The following is a 19155-nucleotide window of genomic DNA, read 5'->3' on the forward strand; positions in this document are numbered from 1 at the left end:
ACAACTCTTAATATACCTAACATAAAACAGGTCTACGAAGATCTACGCTCTCTGACTGGTGGATATCAATGAACAGCCAAGCCGCCAACCAAACAACTGATTTATTCATCAGTGGCAAACCAGTTCATAAAAAGTTTCAGAAATGTGCTCCTTTGGTTTTTTTGCTAGATCATCTATTCGCTTCAGTGAAGAGAAAATTAATCCTGAGAAGAAAGGATGAAATAATCTTTCATCACATTTTGTAAACACCAAGTAACCAATCTTCTGTAGCAGCCGTGGGATAAAGACAAGGGATACTGGACCGAGGGGGACACAGAGTCAAGGGAAGACACTTTTAAGTGGCAAACAGGAGAGCACATTATACGCTGGTGAAATGACAGAGTAAAGAGGGGAAAGGGATGATGCCGGAGAGAAAGGGGACACTTTCAGGGGAAGAGTTTCTGAGTGGGCGAGTGGGGATGGGATTCTATGCACAGGTGGAGGAGGGCTGGCTCCGCGCTGACAGTTATTTACTCACAGCGTTTGTGCAGTGCTTCCTCTGGTGTCTTATTTAGGAATCCACCATTACCAGAGAAACCTACTCCTGCCCACCCTAGTTCCTCAGCTCTGTCAGTGACACACTACCCACCACATCGGTGTTTTTTCCAGCAATTATAAAACGTAGTACATTCTGAACTCTCTTTCTGAATTATCATACCACAGTCAGACTTCAAAAATAACTGCTTTTCCATACAAGAGAGTGAAATCTGTATTTTACTGCTGGTTTTTAACCCCCCAATTTGAGCACTGAGGCTTCTGTTTTATCACAAAATGGAGCTGCAAGAATACTTTTAAATATACAACATTTTAAAACACTTTACAACCTAATGCTACACCCTACCAAATTGAGAATACTAAAGAAATTATTGCTGTTCCAAAAAACTCAGAGCCAACACTTTGTGTGCCAATTCTTAGATAATTTAATTAGTTCAAAAAATAATTACAATGTCCCAGAGGAAGAATCCTAAATCAAATAGAAAGACGCAGGCATTTTAACAAATGAGTTTTAAATGAAAACACTAAGAAATCACAGAGTAGAATGAGAACTAAACTAAGCCGGGTGGTACCTCTGACAGTTCAGTTAGCCTGTTTCACTGTGGGCCTCAGTCTCTATGCCTCTGAAGAAAGACGATGACCAGCTCAAATTCTCTCCCTACCTTCTCAAAGCAGCCTCCCCACTAACATTCAAATAAGCATGCTTCACTTTATACAGTAAGTATAGGCATTAAGAATTGTATATAAATCAACATTTTAAATACAGCTGGAGAGCTCTCATTTGAAGTAACTATTCATTGAATTAGCACTAAAAAAAATTTCTTTTAACCTCCAATCTAGTACATTTTATAAGCTGGATATTTACATTGAGATGTTCTATTAAATGACTTAGGTTTACCCACAGGTATTTCAATTCCTTGGATAAAGAGATCACCTGTTAAAATTATATGTTTTTATTTTTAAATATAATGGTATGATAATAACCTCTGTCCAAAGAAGTGTTGATGCAAGTAGTTCAAGAACCAAAAACATTCCAAAAAGTCTGGAAAAGCTTCCTGGTCTTCAAATTAAGGAGCTTGGTTTTTCTCTTAATCCCATACCAACAGCTATTAACACTCAGAGCTAACTTCCCTCTGTGTCATGCTGTATATTTGCCTTATTTAATATACTTAATACAAGGCTCCCCTCACTGGAACATACACATCTGAGGACAGAGGTTTTTGACCGCTTTGGTCCCTGTTCAGATCACATGCAACACCGAGAACAGGGCCTGCCACATCGACACATATTAAAAGACACAGTAACACTTTGCTAGGGCTGCCATAACAAAGTACCACAGACTGGGTGCCTTAAATAAGAAAAATGTGCTTTCTGTTTTGAAGCTAGAAGTCTGAGGTCAAGGCGTAGGCAGGACTGACTTCTTCTGAGGCCTCCCTCCTTGGTTTGCAGGTGGTCATCTTCTCCCTGTGTCTTCACATGGTTGTCCCTCTACACCTGTGTCCTCATCTCTTCTTATAAGGACACCAGTGACACTCGATTAGGGTCTACCCGTATGACCTCATTTTACCTTAATTATCTCTTTAAAGGCCCTGTCTCCAAATATAATCACATTCTGAAGTATACTAGGGGTTAGGACTTCAACATATGAATTGGGGGAGGCGGGGTGGGTGGAACACACACAATTTAGCCCACAGCAGAGGGAGAAAATTGGAAGTCACTACAACTTTCTTCTATGATGATTCTTTAATATCACTAATGAAGTTTCTCTGTATCATGAAATACAGAACCATCTGCTTTAATGAATGATGTAATACTCAGAGTACTGGTATTTAAATCCTTTTCAAAGATATAAGTAATCCATGAATCATTCTGCAAATTACCTGTCAACAGGGATTCCTGTTCCACTCGAAGTTCACGAAAAAGAAGAATCAAATCAACAGCAACACCAATTGTATCCAAGTTCCTGTATAAGGTTTTTAAAAAGGACAACGTTAGACACACTCTTTTCCTTAAACCTGCACTTCAAATTATGATCCACAATGAATGCAGAGACTACCGGTTAACAGTTCCTGCAGTGGGCAGAATAATGGCCCTCCAAGGTATCCACATCTTAATACCCAAAACCTGTGAATATGTTACCTTACATGGCAAAGGGGACTTTTACAGTCGTGAATAAATTAAGGACCTTGAGATGAAAGGACTATCCTGGATTATTAACCAGGCGGGCCCAATGTATCACACGGGTCCTTATAAGAGGAATACTAGAGGGTCAGGGAGGGCAGCCATGAGCCAAGGAGTGCAGGCAGCCTCTACAAGCTGGAAAAGGCAAGGAAAATGATTCTCCCCTAGAGCCTCCAAAAGGGGTTCAGCCATGTTGGCCCACTGTGGACTTCTGAATTTCAGAACTGTAAGATAATAAATGTGTTATTTTAAGCCACTACGTTTTTAGTAATTTGTCAAGTAGCAACAGGACACTACTGTGGGTAGGAGAAATGGGGTGCTGCTGTAACACACAGATACGTGGACGTGGCTCTGGGATCTGGCAATGGGCAGAGGCTGGAAGAATTTTGAGAAGCGTGACAGAAAAGGCCTAGATGCCTTGAATAGAAACGTGGACACTGAAGGCACTGCTGGTGAGATCTCAGAAGAAAATGAGGAACTCGTTACTGGAGACTGGACGGAACAATCCTTTTTCTCCAGCGGCAGAAGCTTAGCAGAACGATGAACCTGGATATTTAGCTGAGCAGATTTCCAAGCAACACGTTGAAGGCATGGCCTGACTTCCTCTTGGTGTGTATGGTAAAATGCGAGAGGCGAGAGACAGAGGAGACTAAAAGGGAACCAGGTATGATTTGGGAAATTCTCAGTCTATCCGGATTGCAAAAGAAGCTAAAACTAGACTATCCACTGTGAGGAAACTGTGCTCTGGAGAGAAAGCCAAGGATGTGGCTGGATGACCTTTTGCTAATGTCTTGGAAGAACCAAAAGGTTGGTGTTCAGTTACACAGAGGGCTCTTTAAAGAGACTAGGAGTGTTACTCATTCCCCTCAGTGACCTAAGCAGAAATCAGGAATAGAGATGGGGTTATCTAAGAAAGCTCTACGGCAGACCCTAGATTGCTTAATGGTATATAACTCCCCGTGACATACATGTGAGACCCACAAGGCTTTTGAGAATGTTATACCAGTAGAAACTCTGCCAACCTGGATGAAATGCAGAGAAAGGATGAAATGAAAGAAGGCTGTTAAAATCCCACAGGCAGGAAAGAGGCTGATAAAGTTACTCAGCTGAAAACATGTATGACTCTTACCCTTCGAGAAAAAGGAAGGATGACCCTGAGGGTAGGACCAAGGGCAGAGCCCCAAGCCACAGAGGATCATTCCCAGGCCTCAAAACCTGAGTTTGCCCAACTGGATTCTGAAATTGCTTGGGACCAGTGACTCCCTTTTCCCTCAATTTCCTCCTCTTTTAGAGGGTAATGTCTAAAGCTGTTACCCTAGGCCTGTCCTACCACTGTATTTTGGGAGCAGACAACGTCATGTCTAGTCTCACACGTCCAAAGATAAAGAGGAATTTTGCTTCAGTATGAATCACATCCAGAGTCTCACCCAGATGTAATTTAGATGCTAAGATTTGGGACTTTTTAGCTAATGAGACTTAGATGAGTCTTGGGGCTTGAGTTGATGCTGAATGGGTCGAGAATGTGGGGGACCTTGAGACGAGATGAATGTATTTTGCAAATAGGACAGACGTGAATCTTTAGGGGCCAAAGGGTAGACTGCGCTAGGCAAAATAATGGCCCCCTAAAGATGTCCACATACTAAACTCTGGAAACTGAATATATTACCTTACATGGCAAAGAGATGTGATGTAATCAATTTATATTTGATCCAGTTTCTGGCACAGAGCTCCTAAAACCCTTGGAAGTTCCCGTGTGAGAGGAAGGCCTTTTGTTATTCGTAACAAGCCCCTTTCAACCATACCTGAGCTTATGCTAAAGAGGGGACTCTTCCTGGGCCTGCAGGATGGGAGGTGGCTGCCAGAGGGACCAGCCCTAAGATCAGACAGCTGGAACCTTCAACCCCAACCTCCTACCTCTGAGGAAGGGAAGGCAGCTCAATCACCATGGCCGGTGATTTAATCAATCACACCTATGTGATGGAACTTCCCCAAAAAGTCCACAGAAAAAAACAATGAGTTTGGAAAGCTTCTGACCGGGCTGATGAGCACATCAAAGTGCTCAGAAGATGGCATGCCTGGAGAGGGCGCAGAAGTTCTGTGCCCCACCCCATCCTATGCATCTCTTCCAGGTGGCTGTCCCTCTACAGTAAACTAGTAACAGAATGTAAAGCGCTACCTTGAGTTCTGAGTCGTTCTACTGAATTATCAAACCTGAGGGGTGTCCTGGGAACCCCTGAATTTGTAGTCAGCTGGGCAGAAATGCAGCCTGGGTACCCCATTTGCAGCTGGCATCCAAGGTGGGGCAGTCTTGTGGGACTGAGTCATGAAGTGACGGGATCTGAAGCCACTAACTTGAGGTAGTTAGTGTCAGAATGGAACTGAATTGGACTGCTGGCTGTTTTTGGAGAATAAGAACTGGTCAGAAAATACCACAAGAGACTTTCTAGGAGTGATTAAATTAATGGTTTGAAGATGGGAAGATTATCCTGAATCACCTGGGTGGGCCTCATGTAACCATAATGGTCCTTATCAGAGGGATGCCATACGGTCAGAGTCAGAAAGAGACTGGAAGAGGTTACAGTGTTGCTCTGAGGTAAAGGAATGCAGGCAGCCTCAGGAAGCTAGAAAAGCCAAAGGAATCAATTCTCTGCTAGAGACTCCAGAAGGAACCAGCCCTGCTGACACTAACTTTAGGTCAGGAAGACTGATTTTGGACTTCCAGAACTGTCAGATAATAAATCTCTGTTATTTTAAGCTACTGAATTTGCAGTACTTTGTTACAGCAGCAAAGGAAACTCATACAGCTCCCTACCTTCTTCACTTCTTCTCAACATAAATCAGAATTAAACCAAGACATTCACTGCTAAAGAAGAGGGTCAGGGTCGGTGTGCACAAGGCCAGAGTCCTCTCTCCCCTCCACAAGGCCAGGTGGGCAGACAGCCATTGCTCCTTTCCTCTTTATCCGAACACAAGACTGGTGGGAAAAGGGGCTCAGCACGTGCCTCCGAAAAGAAGATGCTGTTCCACCTCTGTTCCTCCTCCTGCCTCTACATATACAAACGGCTGCCAGGCACCGGGGCCCACTGCCTGCTTCTGTGTGGCCAGATGTGGTGGGGGGAGAAAAATGGAACTTCAGGACATGAAAATTCTATGAAATTCAAAGTTCAGTGTTCACAAATGAGGTTTTACTGGAACACAGCATGTGCATTTGTCCACGTACTACATATGGCTCCCTTCTACTACAATGGGAGAAGTGAGCCCCTCTGACAGAGATCACAAAGCCTGAACTATTTATCTGGCTCTCTGCAGTAAAAGTATAGCGACCCCAGCAACAGGGATTGTATTTACATGCAGAGCTAACTGCTTTCAACAGTCTTCTTTGAGTCCTTCCTGAAATTTCACAGGACTCAGACTGTTTGCTTTGCTGTATCATACCCCATGTTCCATACATCCTTGGCAAAAAATAATTCCAGTCCATACAAAGTGCAATGTTCAGACAAAAGATGTAAAAAGGTCTAGGCCTTAATAGCATCCTACTTTTTAATTAACTCTTTAATAACTGAAAACATCAGAAAAATACATACTGGTTGAGATCTGAATCTTGACAGGCTCGGGAATATCAGCTTTAGTTAAGGTTGACCTCAAAGTCCCTACCAGAATCTTTGTTGTCTTTCTGACTACAAAAATGTTTTTCCCAGGAGCTGATGCCCTGAATGGTTAGAATTTCCATTCTAGGGCTCTCCTTTCCCTCTCCCGTCACACTAGAGGGCCTCCCTGCCTGGAAAGGGACAAAATAATCTAGCCTCTGGCCTGCCGCTTCTAGCTGCTTCTAGTTATACTTTTTCAATGTTAACTATTACTACCAAGATCATTACTGTTTCTATCCATTTATCTGTATATGGACGCCATGTTCAATTTTGTGCTGAAGTTAAACCACTCTCTCTTTTGATTCCCTCTCCTTTGATCTAAAAAAACCTCATTAATCATATCAAAGCCTCAGGTATAGACCGTCTAGGCAGCACAGGGAGTCTCTCCATCGGCTTCTGGGCCAGCCCGACTTCACTCATCATGGCAGTAACAGGGAGCCCGGGGGCTCTGTCTACATTCAAGTCCAGGAAATAAAAGTGAGCATGCTTTGTGGCTTCTAACTTCATCTCAAGTAAAAATTGTTAATAAAAAGCAGATTGCATAAAATCAAAGAGGAAGGGTGCTCAGTTCTGGGAGGAGAGTGTAACATGTAGAAGAACAAGAGCAGGACAGGGCGATTCTCTTGCTCATCTTGGTAACCACATTTTAGTTGTATATTATAAATTAGGTGGCAGCAGCTGGCAACTTTACACAATCTTAAGGAACGCTTAAGATAAACCGTCTTAGAAATTCACATCGTGCTCCCTGTTTGAAGTAAACACAAGGGCAACTAATTAAAACACTAAAACTAATTAAAACACCTACAACTAAGAAAAGTGAAGTCCAGAACTGCAAATGTATTTAGGCAGGCAGAATCTAGAATCAAAGAATCAAAATTAAGTTCAAATCATTGTGTTATGTAAAAAACCAAATCCCTCAAAACATCATAAATACAAGTGAGAAACCTGAATGACCCCTAACGCTACACATGTTGTCCCATGACATACTCACCAGGAGTCTCCCACAGCAAGTCCTGCAGAGCACCTGTCCCCGGAGACGGAGAGAGTCTCCTAATAAACACACGTGACTGCGATGCCAAAACCATCTCTAACAGATAGGCCAACATGACAGAACCAGCATGCACGCACACAAAGAGATATTATCAACGGCATGTATGTAACTACAAAGAAGAGTACCTGATTGAATTCTGGTTCACAGAGCACTCAATACAAGCATTCCGCAGACACCGGAAGCACTCCGTTATTAACTGCAGACTGGAAGCCAGATGTTCCACTTGGGATGGGTCTCTGCAGGCCAGCTCAACGGCATGAGAAGATTTCTTTAAGATATCCAGGACTCTTTGGAAAATAGTCCTGGGTGCCGTTTCTCTGAAAAAGGATAAAATTGTTACAAACCAGAAAAAAAAGAAAAAGACATTTCCAAATGTCCTTTTCAGAACACTGCTGGTACTTAATTTTGTGGGGAGGCAAGCTAGGCCTATCTGTTCCAGCTCCTTAGTTTACGACACAAAAGAGCTACGTACACTGAGCACTTCACCAAGGCACTGCTCTTATCAACCTGTGCCTGTATTATCTCATTTAATCTTTGCATTAACCTTATGAAGCCAATACTGTCCTCTCCATTTTAAAGACAAGACACCTGACACAGAAGAGTCTATGTAACTTGCCCACATCCCTCAGCTAATAACTTCTGGAGCCACAATTCCAACTGAAACAGTCGGATTTCCACCCCCACAACAACCCGAACCCCCGTTTAAGGTGACTGTTTATGGTTATGGGTCCGCCCTTAGTCAAACCAGAATATCTGCATCTCACGTTCTAGACAGAGAATATAACCATGTCCTCTGTCACCCAGTGTGTACCTGAAGTAAAGTTATGAGAAAGGATCCTCACAAAGGACTGCCTGGGGGGCAGAGCCACTACCCATTCTTAGATGGAGGAGCCAGAAGCAGTGCTCTGAGCTCACACACGTTCAACCACAAAGATGGGGAGCCGGGGGAGCAGGAAGGATGGAAGGAGACAGACAGAAGCAGAGGGAGACAGACAGAGAGATAGAGCGAGCTCGCTTCCAGGCAGAGTGTGTGCCCGGGGCAGGGGACGAACCTGTGGCTGTCCACCCCGCCCCACCCACAACTGGGCACCTCAGTTCCCACGGCCTCTCACGCCAGGAGCACTGCCCGCACTGGCTCTCATTCCACAGCTATGAAGAGAAGGGTTTCTGTGTGCAGCACAGCACCTAAATGCAAGCCCATTTCCTCATTCCGTGAATCCCCTAAAGAAACAAGAATCTGCTTTAATGTCAGAAGAAAAACTGCTGTTAGACAACTGAAGAGACTCTTACAGATAAGTCCTGACCATAGGAATTTTCTCCCTGTGCTCGCACTGTGGAATCCCAGCACCCTACATTCACCCCCTGGATGAACTGAAGACAGACCACCGGGGAGCTGCGCATTTCTCCAGAAGCCCGCCCGGCCACTGAAGCGTCCCAAGCGGCTGTGCTTGCTCGGGGGCCTGGGAGACACTCCCTCCGCGAGCTTCAGGACCATAAATACTTGTACTCCAAGTGTCGCCTTTTTATCTTAAGGATGGATGATATAAATCACTTTATTTATCACGTTCTCCTCTGTCTTTGCCTTTAAGAAGCCTGGAGTCAAACCCACGACCCATCTTTAACACTATGAATCCCTCAGCGTGACTTCTGGGTACTAACCTTATTTCTGGCTTTTCCCTCCCCTCCAATTTCCTCCCTTACCTTTATTTTATCTAACTGTATTTATTTTTTACAGCATGTCAGATTTGTTTTTGGAAAGAGGCAGAATATAAATTAATCAATTAAAAATTGGGAAATCGTGCATAAAATAATCTGCCCCACCTCCCCCCGTTGGCCCTCTCTAAATGGGGATCATGAAGCTTTGACTCAGGGTCGCAGCAATTAAGCGACCAAATAAAAAAGCCGAAGTTCAAAGGTGCAGCATTAGTCCTGCCTCAGAAACTGTGTAAAACAATGGAGTGTGTAAGCCACTTTCAGTGACAATATGACAAAAAGAAGATTCACTAACACTCTCAGGACAGCTTTAAGGAGAAGTGGGTGCTGCTGGGGAGAAGGCAATTCTCACTCTACCCCGAGAGCTCTTGCCACTGGACTAATAAGAAAATTGACAGACACGCAGGAGAAAAAGAAATTCTAATTCGTGTGCGTGGAGGTCTCATAGAAATGGGACCTAAAAAATGTGCCACAGCAGGCAGCTTTTATACTTTTTAGACAAAGAAACACTAAATTTCTGAGGAATTGACTGAACAAAGAAACTTAGGCTTTGGGTGCTTAGTTAGTGAAGAATCTAAGGAGAGTCTGGACTTGGGGTAGTACGTTATAGAGGAAACAAGGTTTGTTTATATAGGCTTCTTGGCCCCAAATTCACCTCTGGGGATAAGGCTGTCCTTCTGACTCCAGATGCAGGGAGGGTACCTCTCACACGGAGATTTACTGCCTGCTTTCAACAGAGAGGAGGGTCAGAGCGTCCCTCTTGCACTGGCTTTTTCTTAAGTAACTTGAATTTAAAAAAAATCAATATGCCACTGAGGCTTATTTGGGGGAGGCGTGCTCTGGGCTCGAGCAATACTAAATATAGTGCGGGCACTCTTAACACGCCAAGAAAGTACCCACGGGTTTAAAACATTCTGAAGAATGCCAAGAGTGATCATGGTTTCTACAACAAAGAATGAACCTAATTACCTCTATCTGCCCCACCTGCATAAAGTTCTGATGACATTTATTACTTAATCTTATAGTCAAGTAAAAGTAGAGCTCTAGAACTCCAATAATCTACAATAAAGCCTCTTTTTTTTTTTTCTCCTACGATGACTAAGAAATGTGTGTTTATACCTGGGGTAAAGAAGCCAGTATGATTTCTTTCAGCGGGTCCTTCACAAGCTCCCTCTCTCATGGGCACCACCTTCCTACTGTGAATGGTCTTCTCTGATGTCACTCTTTGAAATCTTAACCTCTGCTTCACTCAAAACTGACATCTAGCACAGCAAAAGCTTTGAAATCAAACTATAATAGACAACACAAAATAACAGCACTGTTCTTAGGAAAACTGGCTAACTGATATGCCAACCATAGGACGATTAGTAAGTTCATGAACCACCCTAAATAATTTCCAATGTTACATGTTAATTTGTCACATATACACCGTGCCTTTCTCCTTCATTACACTTTTAACCAAAAGAAAAACGTTTACCTGAACTACGGCCAACCAGAAGATTCCTGAAACACAAGTAACTATTAATAGCTACTAAAGAGCAATCACAGCAACATCTATCCGGCATACAACAGTTCACATACGCAGTATAAAGAGAAAATAAATTGGGATTGTGATCACTGTCATTTGTCCTCCCCATGGATTCCTGCAACCAGCAAGCACTGGCAATCCTCTGGGTCTGTTCACATGTATGCCCTCCCCCAGAATCCCTCTCACACCACCCCCACCCAAGCCTCTGCCTGGAAGAACCTGGGGGCTCCTTTCAGGCCTCTGAAAACTCACAGCCCTGGTGAGACTCCTCTGCTACTCAGAGTACTCAGGGGAGCCGCACCCCATCTCTATGCGCCCCTGGAGCTCGGTCCATAGAATGGAATCGCACTTACCCACATCAGATTACATTCACTGATGCGGTCTATCACCCCAGCTAGACTATAAATCCCAGAAAAATAGAAACTACCTTATTTTTTTCTGTATCTCTAGGGCCCAGACCTGCATTCACTAATTGCATGTGTTCAATTCAAGTTTAAAACAGTGATGAGACTATTCGCGTATTGAGAGCGGGAGCTAACTGCTTCACAGACTTGTCAGGTAACCCACGTACTGAGCATGTGCCCTGAGCCGGGCACCAGGCCTGATGGGAGCAGTGAAGTCAGCGTACTTTGCAGCAGCAACTGGAAAAAGGGAAACACTGAGGAACTAGCTCAACCCGTCCATTCCCATTAGGAAATGCACACATCCTGGACCCAAAAATTTGGAAAAAAATGGTCATATCTTAAGATGTTGATATCTTATAATTGGTATTTAAGAAACATCTAATTTCTCCTTCCCCACTGAATGATAAGCTTACCCATTGAATGGGTAAGCTTAAAGGGGGAGGGAGAGGTGAGGGGTTGTAACTCAATTAACTACATTTTAAATTTCTTGAAAGCAGAGACTATTTCTTTTTTTTCTTTTTTTTTTTTTTTTTGCAGTACGCGGGCCTCTCACTGTTTTGGCCACTCCCGTTGCGGAGCACAGGCTCCGGACACACAGGCTCAGCGGCCATGGCTCACGGGACCAGCCGCTCTGCGGCATGTGGCATCTTCCCGGACCGGGGCACGAACCCATGTCCGCTGCATCGGCAGGTGGACTCTCAACCACTGTGCCACCAGGGAAGCCCAGCAGAGACTATTTCTTAGAGTCTGTACCTCTCTATAAAGGGTGAATGGGAAAAAAAAAAAAAAAAAACCTTTTCCTCTAGAGCCATATAATAAATATCTACAGATTTTATTCACCATATTTTAATACAATATAATAAATTAACAACTTTCATCAGATGAGGACAAAAAAAGCTTTTCATTAACAGTAACTACTATGAAAACATTTAACTCTCTTCTGTACCTCTTTACCTTCTCCACAGCCTTGAAAGAAAGCTATTTGGCATTACAGATCCAAAGGAGTCCTAATGTACTCTGTCTGCAAATTCCATGTTCACTGTCAAGACAGCACAGCTAAGTACGTGTAATGATTAACGACAGTGAAATAACCAGTAAAGATCAGTCAATCGTTTGTATATTACAAATGTTGTTAATAATAAAAATTGCTGTCATTTCTGCTTTAACCAAACTAACACAAAATATTCACAAAGACTTTAAGAAGCTTAGCTACTTCATTCACAGAAGGCCGAAAGTACTTAGAAGGACAATTAAAATTCAACCATTAGACATTCCTTTTACATAGGAATGAATGTATACTCTGAAGACAACTTATAAATGAAATGTTACATTACAGAACAAAAACAGCCTTTGAATTATACAAAAGGTAGAACTGCACTTCCTTCAAGTTTGAACAGATCTGTAGGTTTAATCCTGACAAGTCCTGTTTGAATAAAATTAAAGAAAACTACCGGTGATTACAGCACAGGTTAGATAGGCCTAACATACCATCCGTACTCACATCTTACAGTCAATCCATGAGGCAGGACCTCCTTCTGAAAAGAAGACTAAACTGTTCGTCATTTAACACTAAGACTTACATCCTGGTTGAAAGGTTCATTCTAATACCCAACATTTAATTAAAAATTGGCACATGTGGTTTAGAGTAGTTTAACCACTGTCACTGAGAAAAACTATTAGAATACACACAAGTTCAGAGATTAAAATTACAATCATTGGTTGTTATTTTAAAACCATAAACCCCTTAATGATTTGACTGCTCTAGATGAACAAAGACAAAATAAAAACATTTCTATCTCCTACCAGAAAGAGCCTGGGCAAAAGTTTGAAATTCATCTCTGCAGACCTCAAAACTCTCCTTTATATACTCTCTTCCCCTCTTCTGTCACATCCAGGACACTCAAGCTAAGACAACTCTCTGAGACAGGGTTGCAGGGCTGGCAAACTTCTTCTGCAAAGAGCCAGAGAGTAAGTATTTTAGGCTTTGAGGACCTGACAACCTCTGTCACAGCTTCTCTGCTGCTGCAGGGCAAAAGCAGCCATAGACAACATCCAAAAGAACGAACACAGCTGTGTTCTAGTAAACTCTTTGTATGGACACTGAAATTTAAAGTTCATATAATTTTCATGTGTCATGAAATTTTGTTCATTTGTTTTCCCCTACCATTTAAAATGTAAAAATCATTCTTAACTCAAAGGCCATTTAAAAACAAAGCAAAACAAACAAACAAACAAAAAACAGGTGGTAGGTCAGATTTGGCCCACAGATCATAGTTTGGCGATACCAGCTTTAAAGGGTTGCAAATACATCAGTCCTCTCCCCCACCTCGAAAAGCCACATGCTTCCCTCTTTCCCAATGTCCTCACCGCAGTCAAAATTCATGTCATCAGAACAAAGAGAATCTCAAATGCATTATACCAAGCAAAGGAAGCGAAGAGAAGGTGAAATGCACAGAAGTGGACAGTGTCCAGAAGAGAACTGTGCACACAGAGAAACCTGACAAATGACAGTGCTGGGCACTAAAGATCCCAGGTGAAGGCCGGACTGTTCCAGTAGAGGTGCTGGAACAACTATCAATCATATGAGAAAAAACCAAATTGGAGCCTTATGTATAATCCTACTAAAAGGAACTCCAGATGGATTTAGGAATATATGTTAGGCAAAACTCTGAAACTCTGGAAGAAAATATATGGAGAATGTCTTTATAGTCTTAGGTAGAGAAGGATTTTTGTATGTAAGACCTTATTTAAAAAGTGGTATTTGAGCACAGAACTGAAGAAGGTGAAGAAGCAAACTATGCCCTTCCTGTGAGAAGAGCTTGGATGGCAGGCAAAGGCATCACAGAACGGCAGGGGGCTTGGTGGAAGCATCCAGTGACTCAGGGGTAAGACACAGGCTCTGTAGGCCACTGAAAGAACTTCCTCTCCTGATGTGAACCCAGGGAGGGTTCTGAGCAGAGGAGTGACATCACCTGACTTTCACTTTGAAAGGATCCCTCTGGCTATTCTGTAAAGAACTGATCATAGCAGGAGAAAGAAACGACAACAGGAGATCAGTCAGGACACTATTCTTGGAAAAGAGTGGCAGAGGCAGACATAATAAGCACGGGTCAGATTCTGAATATATTCTGAAGATGGAGCCAGTAAGACTTGAGGGTAAATTATTATGAGGGGTAGCTGAGAAGGGGGAGTCAAGGATGGCTCCAAGCTTTGGCCTGAGCAATAAATGGACAGATGTATCTGCTGTGTACTGAGTTGGAGGAGACTGCTGTAAAGATATATGGAGGAGGGGGGAATTGGGAGTTCAGATGGAGATTTGCTGAATTTGAGGTACTTATTAGAAATACAAGCGGAAATGTGGAGTAGGCAGACGAACATACAAGTCTGGAGATCAGGAGAAAAGTCCAGCTAAAGAAAACTGTTAGAGTTACCATCAAATGTAAAGTAGTAAAACCCCAAGGCTGAATGCAATTACCAGGAGAGTACAGGTAGGTGGGGAGAAGAGGTCTGAGGACTGAGCTCTGGACCTCAGAGAGAAAAGCCAACAAGAGAGGAGAATCCGAAGGGGGTGGTGTTCTAGAAGCCAAACGAAGAAGGTGTTTCAAGGAGAAAGAAGTGATGAACTACATCACCTGCAGCTGGTAAGGATTTACCCAGTAAGATGTAAGATTTTAAGATTTATCTTAAATCCAGTAAAATAAGGATTTAAGATGAAGACCAATGGACTTGGCAATGTGGAATGGGTTCAAGAGAAAAGAGAAATTGTGGTAGGTGAATATAAAAAACTCTTTAGAGAAGCTTTATTATAAATGGCAGCAGAGAAAAATCAGGGAAATGGGGGAGAGATTTTTCTCAGGATGGGAGAAATTACAGCAGATCTATAAACTGTTGAGAACAATCTAACAGAAAAGGTAAAACTGATGATTTAAGAAACGGGCGGGGCGGGGAAGAGAGTTGTTGGAGCAAGGTACGCAAAAGGGAGCGGAATTTAGTGCAGACCTTTGAAGCAAGACAGTTCACCGACAGTCACAGAGGGAAGGCAAATCATGGGGACGGATACAAGTAGGGGGTAGGGAGGGCAGTGGGAGTTCCTGGAAATTACCTTCTGGTTGCCCCTATTTTTTCAGAAAAATAGGAAACTGAGAAGGAGGATGAGGGAGAGGCAACCGAGCAGTAGGGAGAGCAAAAGGCATGAACCAGTTGGCTAGGAAAGCAGGAGAATGAAATGGACTAGGGAAGTAGAAGGACTGCCTGCCAGGTAGAACTAAATGCCTTCCCAAGGTCAGTGATCATCCATTCACAGAAAGACCAATCAGTATGGTTGTAAGTTTTCCTCCATCCTCGTTCAGTTGTTTGGGTGCAGACACAAAGGAAACAGCAAGTTGGATTTAACTAGAGCTGAAGTTTTACCAGGAAAGTATGACAAGGTTAGAAGAGGCAAGGGAACTGAGAAGGTATACAAGGAAATGCTTTATTACTGATCCTTAGATCTAAACTGGATTTAAGAAGGGAAATGTGAACATAAGGAACAAAAGGGACAGTGAGTAGGAAGGAGTAGGACCAACAGACTGTGGGTCCTGGTGGGGTTCAAGACTTGTTGGAATAGGGGACCCAGAGAGACAGGATACAACAGGCAGCCAGAGTGGGACTCTTGCAGTTAAGATTGTGGAGGGAACGCAACCATGGTTAATCATAAGGCCTGGGTAGCACGTGGCAACGTGTGGTTAGATGGGAGGAAGGAGGTGTCCGAGTTCACTGAAGGAGAGAAAGTCAAGAAATAAAAGGCCAGGGTAATGAAAGGATAATCTATGTAAAAACTAAAATAACCAAGATTTAAGACAGGAGAAGTAATGCCGAGTTAACAGTGAACTACAGCTAAATTCTTTAAGGAACGGCATAGAGGGACCCACAGATCTTTTAATAGCAGAAGAGATTATCCACGAGGTATACTCTGATGGCATGAGACGAAAAGTTGGAGGGGTTTTGGAGGAAGAAGTTCTGAAAGCAGCAATGACAATCACCTTCACACCTACACACCTTCAAGTCAAGCAGTACACTGGATATAGGAGAAAACAGCCGACTTTGAGGACATTCTGGGAAAGGTCTGTCCTTAGAAGTGAGCCGTATTTCACCTAGATCAAGAAGATGAAAGGAGTGTTCAGAGAGGTTGAGGACATAGGGAATTTTGCACACGGGAAGGGTTTTAAAAGCTGAGGAGTCAGAAAAGGATCCATACAAAGGGTTGAGGGAGTCAGAGAGTAACAGAAAACCTAGGAGTTTCCCATATTAATTAGAAAATCAGCTTGTGAATGTCTAGAGAAAACCCCATTGAGATTTTATTTTGAATGGCATTGAAACCACAGGTCAACTTGGGGAGAACTGATGTCTCTACGTTATTGCAGTTTCCTATCATGTAATGGTATGACCATTTATGTTTTCTTTAAAGTCTTTTGATCAAGTTTTGTAACATTCTCAATGAGGATGATAGCCACTAACACTTAAACTGTGCTTATTCCGTGCCCGGCACTTTAACTAAGCACTATATATAAAATCTCCACGGCTACCGTGAGCATATCCCTAGCTTACAAATCGTCCTCTTACCTCTAATGTGACTTCTCTGGGCTTGTGGCCGTCAGAGAGGCTGACTCAGCCTAGAGTGAGCCCCAGGGTTCCTTAGTCTTTGAATAAGTGTCCTTGCCCACGGTCCAGTGACCACACCCTCGGGTCCAGGGACCACTACAAAAGACTGGAAGAACGAAAGAGCTGAGAAACTCTCCTCTGGGGCATGGTTGGTCACAATTCTAACCTTATTTATTTTGATTTGCTGGCTCAAACTTCTTCCTGTCTACTTTGTCCATTTAAGATAATTGGATGTGCGGGGTGGCTCACACTGACCACATCGGTATTTTGAAGCTGAGTCAGAACACCTTACCAAGTAGTTCTGTGTGGTATTCTAGCTCATGGCACAGGTAAAAATAAAGGAAACTGTCACCACACTCTACGAAGTTCTTTTTATAGTGTAGTGTAATTGATGTTCTCTCTCAACACAGCTGATCTGAATCATGGTTGAGTCAAGACAGCATATGGCGTCCTCTGCTAAGCTGACAAGTGGTGTGGGTTTCTTTTTTGGGGGGGGGGGGGGGGGAGTTGTTTCGTTTCTTTTTCTTTATTTATTTTTTTTTAATAATGACCTTCCTCTCCAACTCCTTATTTTTATTTAATTATTTATTTTTGGCTGTGTTGGGTCTTCGTTGCTGCAGGCGGGCTTCTCATTGCGGTGGCTTCTCTTGTTGGGAGCACGGGCTCTAGGCACACGAGCTTCAGTCGTTGCGGCACACGGGCTCAGTAGTTGTGGCTCACGGGCTCTAGAGCACAGGCTCAGTAGTGGTGGCGCACGGGCTTAGGTGCTCCGCAGCACATGGGATCCTCCCGGACCAGGGCTCAAACCTGTGTCCCCTGCATTGGCAGGTGGACTCTTAACTGCTGCACCACCAAGGAAGCCTGTTTTGTTTCATTTTTTGTTTTTGTTTTTGGTGCAGCCGAAGACTCTTGTTGGTCAGAGGCTCAGTAGTGTTTGGGGGAAGCTATGTGAATGTGTGTACATGCAGATGATAGGTTAATTTTGAGTTCTGCACTATGCTGACCTCTGAAGTGCTCAATATTCCCTTTCCTTATGAAAGTCAGTCAACATACTGATGCGAGCAATGAGGAACACCAAAACATTTTCTACCTCTTGAAATCATCACCATCTGTCATTATTTGATAATTTTTTATACCTCTTACTAGCGTCTTTCCTCTGTGCTCTCACTTTATATCTAATGACCCCAGAAAATTAAATAATCTAAGGAAATAATAAAAATACAGCCAAGTGCTCATTATGTGCTAGTAGGTACTGAAAATACAGAGGTAAGTAAGAATAACCCTGCTCTCAGATTGTTCTCATTCTAGTGGGACTGGTAGGTGATTAAGTGATCATAATACTATAGTGAAGTTCTCTGAAAGAGCTAAGGGGAACATAGGACAGAAGCACATAGGTCAAAAAGGCTTTCAGGAGGGGTTGAAATGGTCATTAAAACCTGAGGGAAAATTAGGAGTGTGTGTATGAGGAAAGGAATGAAGTTACAAGTTTAATATTACAGCATTTGAGCTCTTCCCCCTTTAGTGGTTTGAAGTGAGCTAGAAATACACTGTACCAAGTAGAGGTGCATCACTAAACACAGAGCATGGCACACAGCATGTGCGAGGTAACTAAATAAGTAAATAACTAACACGGTAAATCGAACTAATAACTTTCAAGCAATCAGAGCAGTCATTATTGACTGGCTGTCAGTGCTAAGAAGTGACCTTCTTCATTACAGCCATTGGCTCTTCACCGTTTATTCAGTTCAGCATATATTAAGCACTCACAATGGGCCGGGCACTATGCAAAAAGATACCATAAAGAAGACAGACCCTGCCCACAGCAAAGTCACAACCAAGTCAGGGGAAACACATACAAACGTCTATTGCATTATGAAATGAAAGTGCAGTGAGAAAGGAGTTCACACTTTAAACATCTCCCCTCCATTCCAGACACAGTAATCATATGTTTATTTCTAAAAATTATAAATATAGAGCCCAACTTTAAAACAAGGTGGATATCTCCACACAGCAGAAACTGACTGGAAACACTTGGCTATAATCAGGTCTAAAGCCAGAGTGGGACATGTCCAGAGCGGCCTAAGGCCGTCGGCAATTCAACTCGGGCAGGATGAAGAGAACCAAAAGCCGCCTACACCTCGTGGTGATCAGAGTCACTATGTAAAAGTCAGTGTTAGGACAGGACTCCCCTGCATCTGAAGAGAGAGAAAAAGAGCTGGACTCGGTGCAGCCCTACGTATGGGTTACCTGCAAAGCTGTGTGCCTCCAACGTCAGGACAAAGTCAAGACGGCTTCAGAGATGGAACCCGGTCCAAGATGCTGGCTAGCTTAGTGACCAGACACACGACATCCCAATATCACTATGACACAAATCACCAATAGCAGGAGAACCTGATCTTAGGCTGGGGTCACTGGGGAAACAGGTGGAAGAAAACGCAACATCATTACACAGGGAGG

The 19155-nt window shown here is 43.1% G+C and overlaps 1 protein-coding gene across 6 annotated transcripts in view; it reads right to left on the reverse strand.

Moving 5' to 3' along the window:
- Positions 1-19155, reverse strand: part of ATXN10 (ataxin 10) — a 154900-nt gene that overhangs the window by 125382 nt on the left and 10363 nt on the right. For all 6 annotated transcript variants that reach the window (XR_004351780.1, XR_004351782.1, XR_004351781.1 and 3 more), the window contains exons 2-3: positions 7539-7730; positions 2415-2497 (exon numbers count right to left, since the gene is read on the reverse strand). Coding sequence is in view for 3 of the 6 variants with exons in the window: in XM_032645778.1 (XP_032501669.1) it covers positions 2415-2497; positions 7539-7730 (275 nt within the window). In the remaining 3 variants the exon portion in view is untranslated. The remainder of the gene's footprint in view (positions 1-2414; positions 2498-7538; positions 7731-19155) is intronic.

Source organism: Phocoena sinus, chromosome 10 (genome assembly GCF_008692025.1).
Source record: "Phocoena sinus isolate mPhoSin1 chromosome 10, mPhoSin1.pri, whole genome shotgun sequence".
In the NCBI taxonomy this organism is placed as follows: domain Eukaryota; kingdom Metazoa; phylum Chordata; class Mammalia; order Artiodactyla; family Phocoenidae; genus Phocoena; species Phocoena sinus.